The 11,221-nt window shown below is 35.2% G+C and overlaps 1 protein-coding gene across 1 annotated transcript; it reads right to left on the bottom strand.

Annotated features, from left to right (window-relative positions):
- Window positions 1-1,971: 1,971 nt before the first annotated feature.
- Window positions 1,972-2,142, bottom strand: LOC115070853 (keratin-associated protein 19-9b-like). The gene has a single exon (XM_029564862.1). The coding sequence runs from the start codon at window positions 2,140-2,142 to the stop codon at window positions 1,972-1,974; it is 171 nt and encodes a 56-aa protein (XP_029420722.1).
- Between the last annotated feature and the right edge of the window lie 9,079 nt (window positions 2,143-11,221).

The following is an 11,221-nucleotide window of genomic DNA, read 5'->3' as shown; positions in this document are numbered from 1 at the left end:
GAGACTTTTTAATGAATGATTATGGAAAATGGAAAATAAAAAAATAAGTTGCTGAAATGTAAAATTAAAAATTTGTTTTTACTGAATTCAGTTCAATAATCTAAAACTGACCCTTTTCATTTAATAGCTTCTTTGTTATGTTGATATTTTCTTCTTATTTCAAATAACAATGCACTTGAACTCTTTTGTGCTGTGCTTTTTTCTAGCTTGCTTAATTTCTAACAATTTTGCATTTTATGTGATGTTCAGGTCTATTCTTAAAGTCCCACTGTCCTTGCCTTAAAGTAAACAGTTTGACAGTTTTCTAAAATTTTATTTAGTTAAAATTTCCTTAATACAAATATAATGTACTATGATATAAAGAAACCTATAAATCCTTTATTTTAAAGAAATATCAAGTCAATATCAAGTATGTTTCGGAAGCTTTTGGTGTGCTTTTAGAAATAGTATTTACTTTATGCCAACTTATACTATTTAAAAAGTCCTTGTCAGTTTAAATTCATTTATTTTACCAGTTATAGGAATAGCTGTTGCATAATTTGTTGAAGGGTCCTAGTTCTAGCCTGAATGAAGAATGCAGTCATCCAAATCATTCCCCATTTTACTGTATCACTGAAGTAGCCACAATCTATTTATTCATGAACCAAGTTCTTTTTACAGTTCCTTGAGATCCATGGAGATGCCTGTTCTACATGTAATATAGTAAAATTTATAGAGACTCATACCATAAACTAGGCATAGTGATGCCCATCTACAAGCCTAATGCTCAGAAGGTAGAGGTAGTATCATCATGACTTAAGCCCACCTTCAGTTACATAGCCAGTCTGAGGTTAGCTTGAGCTACATGCTACCCTGCCTCAAAATAGACAAGCAAGCAAGCAAACAATGAATCATCTTGTTTAAATATCAGTGAGAAGTTGCCAGAATAGGAGCTCAATTTCAACTTCTCTTCTAAAATTAGAAGTATCAAAACCAATACCTACACTGTGATCTTTTCAAGATTTAAATGAGGACCAAATAACAATATCATATCCATATTGAAAATGGGTGCAGAACATTTTATTCAAAATCAGTTCTCAATATTTTCAGTGTACTTAGAATAGTGGAGTTGATTCTGCAAAGTTAAAGGGTACTTGTTCAAATGATAACTGTAAAGGAAATTGAATATGAACACACATGATTCTCAGTTCTCCACCTCAGTTATGAAGTAGAATCCTGTGTGGTTCACTGGAGGAAGAAGAAAATATCAAACACTGAGTACCCCGCCTTTGTTTCATCGGGTCATATACAACACATCTGGGCAACAAGCCATGGCCAGCTCTGCTTTATGAAGCTCTTAAAATAACTGTGTGCGCATTTAAATACATTTTTAGAGATCTTTCTTTTTGTGATAAAGTCATGATAGATGTTTCCTTTCATTATTAATAAGTAGAAAACACTTGCAAAAATTAAGAATGTCTAAATATAGCAATACATTGTTCTCTCGAATTAAAATTAAAACTACTTACACACGAGCACACAACACATACAATGGATTTACTCACTGGAAGTACATTGGTTCTTTTGAGACTTTTTGATGACCTATAACAATAGATATTTGTGGCAGAAAATGTCATGTTTCAGTTAATATGTACATTGCACAATGATCAAGTCAGGACAAATACCATTTTCATCTTAAAGTTTTACTTTTCTTTTTTACTGAAGTATATAATTTTACGGGTAAATGTGTTTCTATGACGTTCTGTCACTCAGACACATCAAAATTATTTGTTGAAGTATATTTTGTCATATAAACATAAATGAAACAAGGTTTAGAGTATTCACAGTAATATTTATTAGAATAACATGTCTAGAAGCATGATAGGTAGTTGAAAAAGAAATCTTCATATCCACAGCCCAGCAGGGTGAGCATAGTCAGCTTTAATGATGGTTTCTGGATGAAGAAACAGACTCTCACATATGGCTTCATTTTCAGTAAAATCCAGAGGACCAGTATCTGCAATAGAATGGACGGAAGTAGCCATAGCCATAGCCACGGTAACCCCCAAGACCATAGCTGGAGACATAGCCATAGCCCAGGCCACTGAAGCTGCCTAGGCCATACCCAAGGCCACCATAGTAGTTGCCGTAGTAACAGCTCATGGTGTCTGGGATTTAGGATCTGTTGTGATGTTAAAGGTGAGTTTCCTGAGAATGAATGTCTGTCTGCATCAGGGCTTTTATACTTTGTCAGTGCAGGTGTGGCAAACCACAACAAGAGAGTGTCCTTGTCTTTGAAAATCCATCCTTGGAGAAAAACAGTCCTGTTTCATTGTGCCTTTCTTCCTACTAGTAGTCCAAAGACGCATGGAATGCTCACTCTTTAGTTTTGGCATATTTTAATTTTTATTTTACTTTAATCATAGCTGAATTTCACATATCTCTATAATTAAAAGGTAATCTTGAAACCTTTTTGTTATAGTTGAATAATTTTGGCATCCCTGATCTTTTTTGTCCTGCCAAAAATGTCATCGCCTTCCATTGTTCTAAAGTTTAACCTACTTTAAATACCATGTTTTCTAGCTATTCTACTTTTCAAGAACTCACTGGTGATTAAGATTAATACAAAAGCTAAAAAGAGAATTTACCCCAAAATTGTGGAAATAATTTTCTCATCTTCCTTTTCTATGTGTGTGATGACTTCCTATTTATAAAGACAAACTACATAAGATCTATCCAAACTTTTGTTATAATATGACCAACAACATTCATTGATTCCTATGATGCTGTAATGAATACAGCATTTTACCAACAAAAATTTGAGAAATATTTTCTCAATATATCCTGGAGATGAAAAGTCTTATACATCATATACATAAATATATTGGTTAAGCCAGGCTGATAATTTCCATAGTTCCTTATCTTCAAGCTACATCTCTACAACCTCCTTTTCAGTTACCACCCTCTCTCCCTTTATTTCTCTCTCTTGCTCTCTCTTTCTGTTTCCTGGTGTGTGTGTGTGTGTGTGTGTGTGTGTGTGTGTGTGTATGTGTAATCCTATGCCACCATTCAACCACACATCAAATCTGATTTTCTATTTTAGCATAATTTCTTTCTATTTCTTTTATCTTTCTGAGACAGGATCTCCCTGTAGCCTCAGCTGGCCTGAAACTCTGTGTAGACCAGATTGGCCTTGATATCACAGAGGTCAGCCTGTCTCTGTTTCTCGAGTACTGGGGAAAAAGGCATGTACCGCCATGTCTGGCTGAGTATGACTTCTTTGTAACTTGATTATGTGCAAATAATCTTCCAAAGAAGCTCACATTCACAGTCTACTTATCTGAGGCCTCAAAATGTAAGCTTAGGGAACATAATTGGACCCAAATCATTATCTTTTCTATATAACACATGTTTTCTATCAGATTGCCTTAACATTCAAGATAAAATAAGCATTTCCAAAAAGTACTCCAATAAAAAATAACCCATTAAAAGACAGAAAATCAGAAAGCTTTTAAAACTCTCTCTCTCTCTCTCTCTCTCTCTCTCTCTGTGTGTGTGTGTGTGTATGTGTGTATGTGAGAGAGAAAGTGAGAGAATGTGCATATGTGTGTATCTGTCTGCCTATCTCTCTTTGAGAGTGAGCATGTGGAATTTTAGGGGTGCGGGATGGAGGGAGAGAGACAGGAGGAAGGGCCATTTTAAATGCTTTCTAATGTGGAGGCCAGATGTCACCCTCATGCTTTGTGGTGGTTTGAATAAAAATGTCACCTACAGGCTCCAAGTATTTAGACATGTTGTTTCCAGCTGGCAGCACTGTTTAGGGAGGCCTTAGAAGGTGTGGCTATACTGGAGGAAGAACATCACTGGGGGCAGGCTTAGGGAGTTCTTAAGCCTTGCTGGAGCTGGTTGGTCTCTTGCTTCCTGTACCTGCTTGAAGATGTAGAGCTTAGTTTCCACTCTATCTCCAGCCACCTCTGCTGCCATGCCTCTCTGGTGATGGACACTTGCCCCTTTGGAACCATAAGCTAAATAAACTCTTCCTTCTACAAGTTGCTTGGGTCAGTGTTTCTCTCACAGCAACAGAAAAGTAACTAATACAGGGTTCTTTCCACAGAAGCCATCCACCAAGAGTTTTGCAACCAGATCTCCGGTTGGCCTGAGGCTTAGAGAGTATTCTGTGCGATCTCAGTGGCAGAGAAAATTAAATATCAATGGGAAATGTAGATTAAAGCAAAGTGAGAGTCCATAATTCTTATTTCAAAAGTAGTTTTAAGGACTGAAGAGCATTTATATACACTTGTGAAATCATCCTGGAGAAGAGGAAACACTGAAGGAAAAGAGAAGTTTAGCAAAACATCTAAAAGAAGAGAGACTAGTGTGCCACCATCTTTAGCTAATGCAAAGAGGACTAATATATACACAATAACAATATTAGGCTGTTTACGGTGGAATTTAGCTAACGAAATTAGGGGGGAAGGCTACATACAGTACAGGAAGGGTTTGGGACAAATTATAATTCGAAAGATTGTGTTTATTGAGGATCTTCCTATACCCTTTGGTCAGATGTGTATTATTAAGAGAAATATAGGGCCTGTAGAGATCGCTCAGTGATAAAGAGCATTGGCTGCTCTTGCAGAGGACCCATGTTCGATTCCCAGCACCCACATGAAGGCTAACACTAAACAAATATAGCAATACAATATAAAAATATAACAATACAATAATATAACAATATTATAAAGATACTGTGTCTGACAGCTTTCTTAAGCTCTCTAAATTTCTAAGAATTCTAATTGCTTCTCTGAAATTTCTTTTTTGACAAAAGCAATCATTTAGAGCATAATAAAAATAATTTTCAGTTTTCTTTAATATCTACAGTTTGAATCTTTACCTTTATATGAAAGACAACAATATACCCTAAAATTGTAATTAGTAAAAGTTTAACTGGAGCTGGAGAGATGGCTCAGCAGTTAAGAGCACAGACTGCTCTTGCAGAGGACCTGTGTTCAATTCCCAGCACCCACATGGCGGCTATGATTCATCCTTAACTCCAGTTCCTGGGGAATCTGAAGCCCTCTTCTGACCTCCTCGGCAATGCACGACACAGGTGCATGCACATACATGCAGGTAATACATTCATACACATAAAATAAAAATAATAAAACCTATAAAAAATAAAAGTTTAACATATTTATGAGTGAAAAAATAGTATAATACATTTTGTGCCCTTTTTCTAAGCTATATAAATTGATGAAGAATTACATAGCTATTATAATTCATATGTATTTCTCCCTGTATTTAATATTATATTATTTTGAATCAAGTCCTTCATAATATATCAATACATGTATAATTCTTTCATTTTAACTGAACAAAGAAGATGTTTGGGCATTAAAATAATCATTGCTGATAAATTCTTCTATCATATTTGCTTATCAAATAGAAAAGGGAGCAAATGAATCTCATTTGGGAGTACATGAAGATTGAAATGTGTTAACTCTGAAAAGAATTGGTGAAAATCAACTATAAATTATCTCTATTGTCACCGTGATCAAGAATATACTCTCTGAATCAATAGATTATCATAAAATGAATAATACAAAGAACTAATTAAATGCTTGATTCTTTGAAAAGATACAAAATTGACAGAGCATCAGTCAAACTAACAAAAGACAAGTAAGAAGGACCAAAATCATTAGAATTAGAAAGAAATGAGTGAGCATTAAAACACCTATCAGTGCAATGTATAAGGTCCTTAGAGAACTCTTTGAAAACATTTCCGACACTGAAAAATTTAGTTGAAATGGATAAATACCCAGTCATATAGACCTAACAAAATGACAGTAAAATGTACAACCCATGCAACATATTAAAATGAACAATAAAGTTGAGTACTGATAGTCTCCCAAACAAAGCAAAGCGCAGAAGTAGGTAGCTTCACTGTCAAATTCTACCAGTCAATTAAAGAAAAAACAAATGCAAACCCTCCTCAAACTATTCCATAAACAAAGAGAGGGAAGCAAACTAATGAGTTATAGTTAATTGCTGTTATTCTGATACCAAAAACAAGTAAAGGCAAAACTACTTAAGGATGGAAGGGAGGGAGAAAAGACAGGAAGAAGGAAGGTGGGGAGAGGGTAGAGAGGAAGACAGAGAGGAAGAAAGAAGAACACTACAGATCTAAAATTTCTTTGTAAAATACTTACCAATCAAATTCACCAACACATTAAAACTGCAATGTACTGAATCAAGTTGATTTCCAGGAATATTACAATGTTTCATTTCAAATTACACCACCGAATCATAGTAACAAAAATAGTTTGGTCCTGGCACAGAAAGGGACTTGCAGTCCAATGAAATAAAATAAAAATAAAGAAACCCATAAGTTTAATGAGAGATAAGAATAATGGACAACTTTAGATAGATGGAGAAAGAAAATTTGTGTATATACACAAAAAGTTTTGCTCAATCATAAAAACATGAAATTTCATCATTTGTAGGAAAATGGGTAGAAGTGGAGCTCAGTGTGTTAACAAAATAAGAGGCATTCAGAAAGACAAATGTTACAGCCTAGTTCAAAGCTCACATTTTTGCTGTGCTTGCTCACCTTGCCTGAGCTCTCTTTTCTGTCTTACTCTGTGATAACAGACAAAGAACTCCTATAAGGATTTCCTTTCAGCTTTTCTAAATCCTGACACTAGAGTATAAACGTATCAAAAGATGCCACAGCCCAACACTCATTAGAGACACCAGACCCTTTATCAGCATTGACCCAAAGAATCTCAATAAAATGTTAGTAAATTGAATCTAGCCATATGTCAAAAGAATAACATCCATGTCTACATTGCATTTATATGAAAAATCCAAGTGTAATTGATTCAACATGAAATAAATAGTAAGTATTCATATTGCTAACATATTAAAAGAAAAATGTCTCCGTAGATATAGCAAAAGCATTTTACAAAATTTAACATGTACAAATATTAAAAACTCTCATCCAACTAGAATCAGAAGATAATATCTTTTATCTATAAGCATAACAAAAATCTTACAAGGAATTTTATTTGAAATATTTAGATGTCATAGGTTTCCTTAACACAAAAACAAACAAAGCAAACTGTCTTCTCACTTCTCCTATTCAATAAGAAAATGAATATTAGTGAGGCTACATTAAAGAAAAGTAACAGAGCCATTTGAAATGGGAATCTAGAAATCAAATTATTTTTTATTATGCTCTAAATGATTGCTTTTGTCAAAAAAGACATTTGAGAAGCAATTAGAATTCTTAGAAATTTAGAGAGCTTAAGAAAACTGTCAGACACAGTATCTTTATAATAATCATCATTGAAATAAAACTTTTTAAAAGTACTGTTTACTATAGAATAAAAAATCAAATATGTAGATTAAGAAATGTAAAATGTATGCATAATCCATGAGCTAAAGTCTAAAACACTATTATCAATGAAGAACTAAATTAAACGACTAGATGGACTATTGCTTGGAATGATGTAGTGACAGTCGAGATATGAAATGTCTAAAATATGGCACATTTATTAAATGAAAGGTGATTGAAACTCTCACAAATGCTTATGAAAATGTGAAGAGATTGTAAGAGCCAGAGAAAGAGGCTGCCTACTCTTGGATATACATTCTAGCCATTAAAAGGAAGCTTTGCCCAGTGAAATCTGGACAGAATGATAGCCTAACAAGAAAGCATGATGACAACACCAGTTGTTGTACCAATGAGTATGGGGGGAATGACACAGGGTCCAGCCTCTAGATGAACAGTTGCAGACAGTCAAAAGACACTGAGGGAGAATAACTTTTCTCCATAGACAAGCTCCCTGATGGTTTATCTAATCCCAAGTGTTCAGCCCTAAACACTTGCAAACACATAATACACATGAGCACCACTAAATAGACACAGTGCATCTGTATTTATAAATGTATACAGGTGTATAAAACATCAGTCAAAAAAGAGGGCATGAAATTGAGAGGGAGTAAAGGTGCAGGGAAGAGGTTGGAGGGAGGAGTGGTGGGGAAAATATTATGCAAAACCAGTACTGATATTTGAAATTCTCAAAAAATAAAGAAGTGTAATAAAGTCCCAAAGCAAAAATAAACTGTGAACAAACTGATATTAAAATGTATGTCAGAACACAAAGGAACTACTTTGCCAAAGCTCTTTTGGCTAAAATCAGGACACTTCAAAAAACTACCTTATTTGGGGATGTTAATTTATGTGTGTGTGTGTGTGTGTGTGTGTGTGTGTGTGTTTGCTTTACACACATGGGTGTGTGGGGTGCATACACCATTGCATCTGTGGAACCTAGAGGAGTACATTTGTCATCCTAAAATGCTCTGCTTTTTTCCTTGAGACTGGGTGAGTTACTGAGCCTGTAGCTAACCTTACATTACTCAAGCCCCAGTGATCTTCCTGTTCCCCTGTTCCCAGAATTCTGGAGTTCCAGGTCCACATGCAGCCATTCTTGGCTTTTTACATGGGTGCTGGAGATCAAAACTCAGGTTCTCATATTGCACTGCAAGTACTTTTACCACTGAGTCATCTCTCCAGGTCCTATTCTTCGACTCTTAACTAAGCTACAGTACTCATTGCAATAAACTATAGATGCAAAGATAGGCCATACATATCTGGATTGAAAGATAGGTTATACATTTCTGGATTGATTGTACTTTTAATAGGAAAATTCAAGACACAATGCAATTGTTAAATAGAAACCTAACCATGATTTTTCCAAGTGAATATACACAAATTTCAGGTTAGATCAAAATGATAAAATGTGAAATTTTTAGATTTTGTAAAAAAAAATCAAAGGAGAAGGATTTTGACACATTACTAATAACTGAGTCTACTATAAAAATTAAAAAGTTCATAAACTAGACTTCACCCCAATGAAAGAGATCTTCAGTTATAAAAATATTTTATTTAAAAAGCTTAGTAAAAGACAATGATTGCACATAACATTTCTGATATACACTTTATATGCAAATAATAGAAATAATTCTCAATAGGAAACATATAGTCCAAATTGAAAAAAATTCAACCCAGACAGCTCACCAAAGAAGATTAAAACTGCGTAAGATTTCTACCTACAAAAATATGCTCAAATCTTCATTCATTCAGGAAATATGAATTAAATTACAATACCATATCACCATCAAGACAGATACTCTCTACATGCTGAATAAGCTTCAATTGTCTCAAGTTTCCATAAACCTAATTGCACATGAATATGTTTAGCTGAATCTGTATGAGTTGGGGCAAAATTGTGTATCTGTGCACTTTTCTAATTGATTTCCACAATATATACCAAAATGTGAGAAAAGAATACATGCTAAACTTAATTTTAAACATATGTTGTAAAAGATCTTTGTTGATCACAATTGCTTATGTATTAGGTGCTTTTTGCTGTGAAAAAATTCCTGATAAGTGACTTACAGAAGGACTGGTTAATTTTGGCTCATAATTTTATTTCGCAGTCTACTGCGGTGGGCAAAGTATGGTGAGTAGAGCATGAGGCAGCTGTCCACCTTGTATCAGTCTAAAGTAGAGAGAGAAGAGTACTGATCTGATCCCCTGCTTACTTTCTCCTTTTTATTCAGTCTTGCATCCAAGTCCCTGAAAAGGTGCTGCCCATATTTAGGGTGAGCTTTTTCACCTCAATTAATTCAACCTAGAAATTTTGCCACAGATATGCCTATATCTCTACATAGCTCTAGATACTGCCAAGTTGAAAATCAATAAAATAATTTCATTTTAGAAGCTTAAAATAATATTTGTGGAGTTTCATGGCAATATTTAGTGAGATGTGTGAAGACAAGTATTAAATTTTAGAGAGCTTTTAAATTAACTACTGTGTTAGTTGACGCCATTGCTGTATCAAAGTATCAGAAAAAAATCAATTTAAAAGAGATAGATTTATTTTTGTGCTCAGGGTATAAGATTTTCAGTTCTAGCTGGTAATGATGGCATACATCTTTAATCCCAATACAAAGGAGACCAAGGCAGGCAGATCTTTATGAGATCAAAGCCAATCTGGTCTGCCTAACAAGTTCTAGTCCAACTGGGGCTTGAGGAAGACAGTGTCTCAAAGACACACACACAAAATGATGCTCAGCTAGGTATGATTGCTTCTATTCACTTCAAGGGGTGCAGTGGAGCTGTTTATCCTGGCAGAAGAAAGAAGCTGATTTCCCATTGACCAGAAAGAAGAAAGAGGAAGAGAGGTTGAAACTGGACCTAAGATAAAGACCCAAAGGGCATACCATTTAAAGAATCTGCTCCTTCACTCCTATCGCCTCCAAATACCCCCGTTAAACTATGAGCCCTTGTGGGCTGGAGAGATGACTCAGAGGTTAGAGCACTAACTGCTCTTGCAGAGGTCCCAAGTTCGATTCCCAGCACCCACATGGTGCTATGAACCATCCTTAACTGCAGTTCCAGGGGAATCCAACCCCCTCTTCTGACCTCCACAGCATTGCATTACATGGGTGCACTTACATGCAGGCAATACACTTACACACATAAAATAAAAATACTAAATAAAATATATTTAAACTATGAGCCCTTTAACGGATTGATATTTGCTAAGGTCAAAGCCTTCATGATATAATTACTTCAAATTCCTACCTCAGCGTTGCTGCATTGTGTACCAAGTCTTCAATACATGAAATTTTGAGTGATGTTTCTCAGCCAAACTATGACACTATCAGAGACTTTTTACATGGGTCCAGTATTTCCATCAAAACTCTCTGGTATGTTCCAGCATTGTCCACATTAGTAGCAGTCCCACTACAACACCCCAGCCTGGTTATGCCATTGTTGTGAGATCAAACCAATGGAAATCAGTCATCTATGCTCCACTGAACCATTTTATTTAATATGTATGTATTTACAGAATTTTTGTGAATTTCACACAATGTATCTAAATTATACTTAAGCTCCCTCCTCTAGCTGAAACCCCTACATATCCCCCTACTGAATTTCATGTATTTTGTGAAATATGTTAAGGCCCAGAAAGTCAAGATTGTTTCCCCAGATGTCCCTCAGTGTAAGTTCTTCCAGTGCAGCCTGTTCAGTCTACCTAGCCTCACTCCCTTAAAGAATATCAGCTCTCCCTCACCCTGCAGTGATCAGCTGGCAACAGTTTCTCAGCAAAGGTTGGGGCTTCTAATATCAGTTTTCTTGGTTTATGACTTTTTCATTCACTGTCGCATATCA

This window comes from Nannospalax galili, unplaced genomic scaffold (genome assembly GCF_000622305.1).
Source record: "Nannospalax galili isolate Female #2095 unplaced genomic scaffold, S.galili_v1.0 scaffold136, whole genome shotgun sequence".
Lineage (NCBI taxonomy): Eukaryota > Metazoa > Chordata > Mammalia > Rodentia > Spalacidae > Nannospalax > Nannospalax galili.
The sequence above is the reverse complement of the archived record's forward strand: the minus strand, read 5'-3'. Positions and strand labels throughout refer to the sequence as shown.

Bases quoted from the DNA above. Each gene is read 5' to 3' on its own strand.
- LOC115070853 (XM_029564862.1), bottom strand. From the start codon at position 2,142: ATGAGCTGTTACTACGGCAACTACTATGGTGGCCTTGGGTATGGCCTA.